Source organism: Glycine max, chromosome 8, assembly GCF_000004515.6.
Source record: "Glycine max cultivar Williams 82 chromosome 8, Glycine_max_v4.0, whole genome shotgun sequence".
In the NCBI taxonomy this organism is placed as follows: domain Eukaryota; kingdom Viridiplantae; phylum Streptophyta; class Magnoliopsida; order Fabales; family Fabaceae; genus Glycine; species Glycine max.
Genome location: NC_038244.2, coordinates 23,360,009 through 23,362,961, shown reverse-complemented (window position 1 = coordinate 23,362,961; position 2,953 = coordinate 23,360,009). Strand labels below are relative to the sequence as shown.

General features: G+C 36.4%; 1 protein-coding gene across 1 annotated transcript; it reads right to left on the bottom strand.

The window, feature by feature from the left end:
• Positions 1-320: 320 nt before the first annotated feature.
• On the bottom strand, positions 321-1,894 carry LOC100805671 (dirigent protein 9). The gene is made up of 2 exons (XM_003531866.5): positions 1,577-1,894; positions 321-1,323 (listed from the first exon to the last, which is right to left on the bottom strand). Exons 1-2 carry the CDS (start codon positions 1,814-1,816, stop codon positions 454-456), a joined length of 1,110 nt encoding a protein of 369 aa, XP_003531914.1. The 5' UTR covers positions 1,817-1,894; the 3' UTR covers positions 321-453.
• Between the last annotated feature and the right edge of the window lie 1,059 nt (positions 1,895-2,953).

The following is a 2,953-nucleotide window of genomic DNA, read 5'->3' as shown; positions in this document are numbered from 1 at the left end:
TGTTAAAAAAAGAAAATTATAAGGATAAAAAGAAGTTTAGAGATTAAAAATAAAAATTTGAAAAAGTTTAGGAATTAAAAAAAAATCAAACCCTTTAATTATTACGGTTTGGAACTATCATATTTAATTTTTGAAATCTTTATGACGCTAATCTTATTCAAGATGGTAACTATATATAGTAATCATGATGATATAAAAAGTAAACTTAAATGAAGTATTAATCATAAGATAATGATAATTCACGTATAGGTGGTGACATGGCAGATATGAGACATGTAGTATAAGAGAATGGGGAAAGAAAAAGAGACATCGGCTAAAAATGACCAAAAGGAAGCAGCATTAATGAACTTTGTTTCAAACTTGATAAAGCATTAACAGAGATATATAGCACCAATTTGAACAACCATATACAAATTGAAATTGAAACTCCAAATATAATCACAGGTGATCTCTCTACTCAGTGAGGTAGACATTGAAATGCAGGATGGTGTCCACCCCATCTGTGGTGTGCTGGTCCTCCTTGAGAAGAGTCTCAAGTGAAGCATACCCTCTAGCATTCTCATACTTGCCAGTCCCACCAATCACTGCTACCTCAGATTCTGATGAAGCTGTCCTATGAATCCCAAAGAGATTGATACTGTCATCCACCAAATCATGATGTTCATGTTCACCACCATGCACCAAAACTGTCAGCAAAATGGTCTGGCTAGTACCATCCAATGAACTTGCCAAGTAGAACCCTTGTGCCTTTCCAATCACAGCAGAATCAAGCTCGTGCCCTTCTGTCAACTGGTCATCGATGACGGTCACGGACCCGAACATGAGCTTCTGGATGGTGAATCCTGCAGGGAGGTTACCTGCTGAGACAAATGGCTGGTTGTTGCTGCCAGTGACAGTGTTGCTGGTGCCACTGTTCTTGAAGACAGTGGAGGATTGTGCACCACTTAGGCCTACAAGGTTTGGGAGATTGTTGTTGGTGATGATGCCGTTGAGCTTGGGGTTTACCAGTGGGATTCCTCCAGTGATTGGGAAGAGGTTGTTGTTGAGCTTCGAGAATGGTAGGCCAGTCACATCAGTGTTGGCCACTATTCCTGCAACCACTCTTGCTGATGGACGTGACCCTCCAAGGATGTCATGCATGAAGAAAGAGAATGATGCTTCTTTTGCCACAGGGTTTGGTGTCACTGGTGCTGCATTATCTGGAACTGGTGGCTCTACTTCATTATCATCTTCATCTCCAGAGTCTTCTGTAGTACCACCAGGGTTTACGGTGCTGGCGGCTGCCGGTGTTTGCCCACTTGCCGAAGTGGTGGCAGGGCCAACCTGCTACCATACTTGTATTAGATCCGATACAGTATACGTACCCACGTAAAATATATAATTATAATTTTGCAAATCCAAATTTATAACATACTTCTAGGACATTACTGAAAATGAAATGAAAATTATAAATCATGGTCTCATATCTAATTGTATTAGATTTTCTTAGCATTTTTAAAGGCATGGATACTTTACATATATGTATCGATAAAGTATCCAAGAGTATAGATAGTATCTGATGTGTTTCGTAGCCTACCTGTGATGTGGTGGTGGTTGCAGGTGTTTGGCCAGGTGGCAAAGTGGTGGTGACTGGACCTGTTGTGAGTGAAGGATTGACAGCTCCAGGTGCTGGTAGAATGCCTATGGCTTGGGGTTGGGATTCCACTTCATCTAGGATCCTTGCAGAGTTTGCAATAAAAAGGGTTGGGGTTAGGAATAAGAGGCAGAGGATAGCCTTGCAAGTGTTGCCCCAATTGTGTAGGAAAATGTTGGCCATTTTACACACAATAACTTATACTTGAGTGGTGATGTATTTTACTGTGATTTGAGAGGAAGATTTTGCTGTTGATGAAGCTGATTTCGGGTTGTGTTATATACACTCACACGTACAACTGGAGGGTATGTATTTCATCTTTACGTGGAGCTGATACAATATTTGGTCAACTTAAAAGTGGAAAGAAAAACTATAAAGGAGTGGTTGGATTTTGGTCTGTTATGGGTTTTTTTTTGGTTAAAACAACTCCTCATCAATTAGTATTGGTATTTGTTGCTAACAGAACTACATGATTAAAGTTATTACATTGCTCAATGCTGAGATAAACAATTGGATGCTCATGTAAAGCTACGTATATAAAAGTTGTATTTGGAGCGGGTGATACAAGATTCCAGTAGCCATTTAGTCTTGTAACACATCATTGGCAAGGGATACTATTAGATTGTAATTTCCTAAAGAAATGAAGTTAGTCAAGCTACCAAAATTAGATGCAATTAATTTACAATTCCCACTAACAAAAAAGTTGGTTTCCAGTAAAAAATATAAACGCAAGGTGTCCTAACATATATAGCATAAAAGATGTTTCCAGTGCTGAAAGTTGAGTCATTTTTTTCTCAGGGATTATAGTTATAAATCGGACAGTAGTAGGGATTATAGTTATAAATCGGACAGTAGTAGGTGATTCTCCTTTTAATTTCAACCAGCAACAGTGAAAATGAGGTTGAAAGTTAGATGAAAATTTTCGTCCTTACATTTAACTTTTAGATTTATTTTTTTACATGAAAAATTATATTTATATTTTTATGCGATAAAAAGTTTACAAATTAGTTTCCAAAATTATAATGGTATGGAGTTTTTTTTTCATGTAAGGACCAAAAGTAAATGTATCAAAATATATATAGAGACGAAAATATATATTTTTTCACGTAAGAATAAAATAGAACATAATTGATATAGTGATTAAAAAGAAAAATATTGTCAAATAATTTTTTGATGCAGAAAACAAAAAGTAAAGTTTTAACATGTAGGGGTTAGAATAAAAATAATGTCAGGTTTAGGAATAGAGTTTTTAATTTAATCGACATATAATTTTCAATAGTTCAATTTGAGCATAGCAAAAAACTTTTAAGAGTGGTTTAC

Bases quoted from the DNA above. Each gene is read 5' to 3' on its own strand.
- LOC100805671 (XM_003531866.5), bottom strand. From the start codon at position 1,816: ATGGCCAACATTTTCCTACACAATTGGGGCAACACTTGCAAGGCTATC. The intron at 1,324-1,576 runs GTAGGCTACGAA...GTATGGTAGCAG, and splicing joins CAACCACCACCACATCACAG to GTTGGCCCTGCCACCACTTC.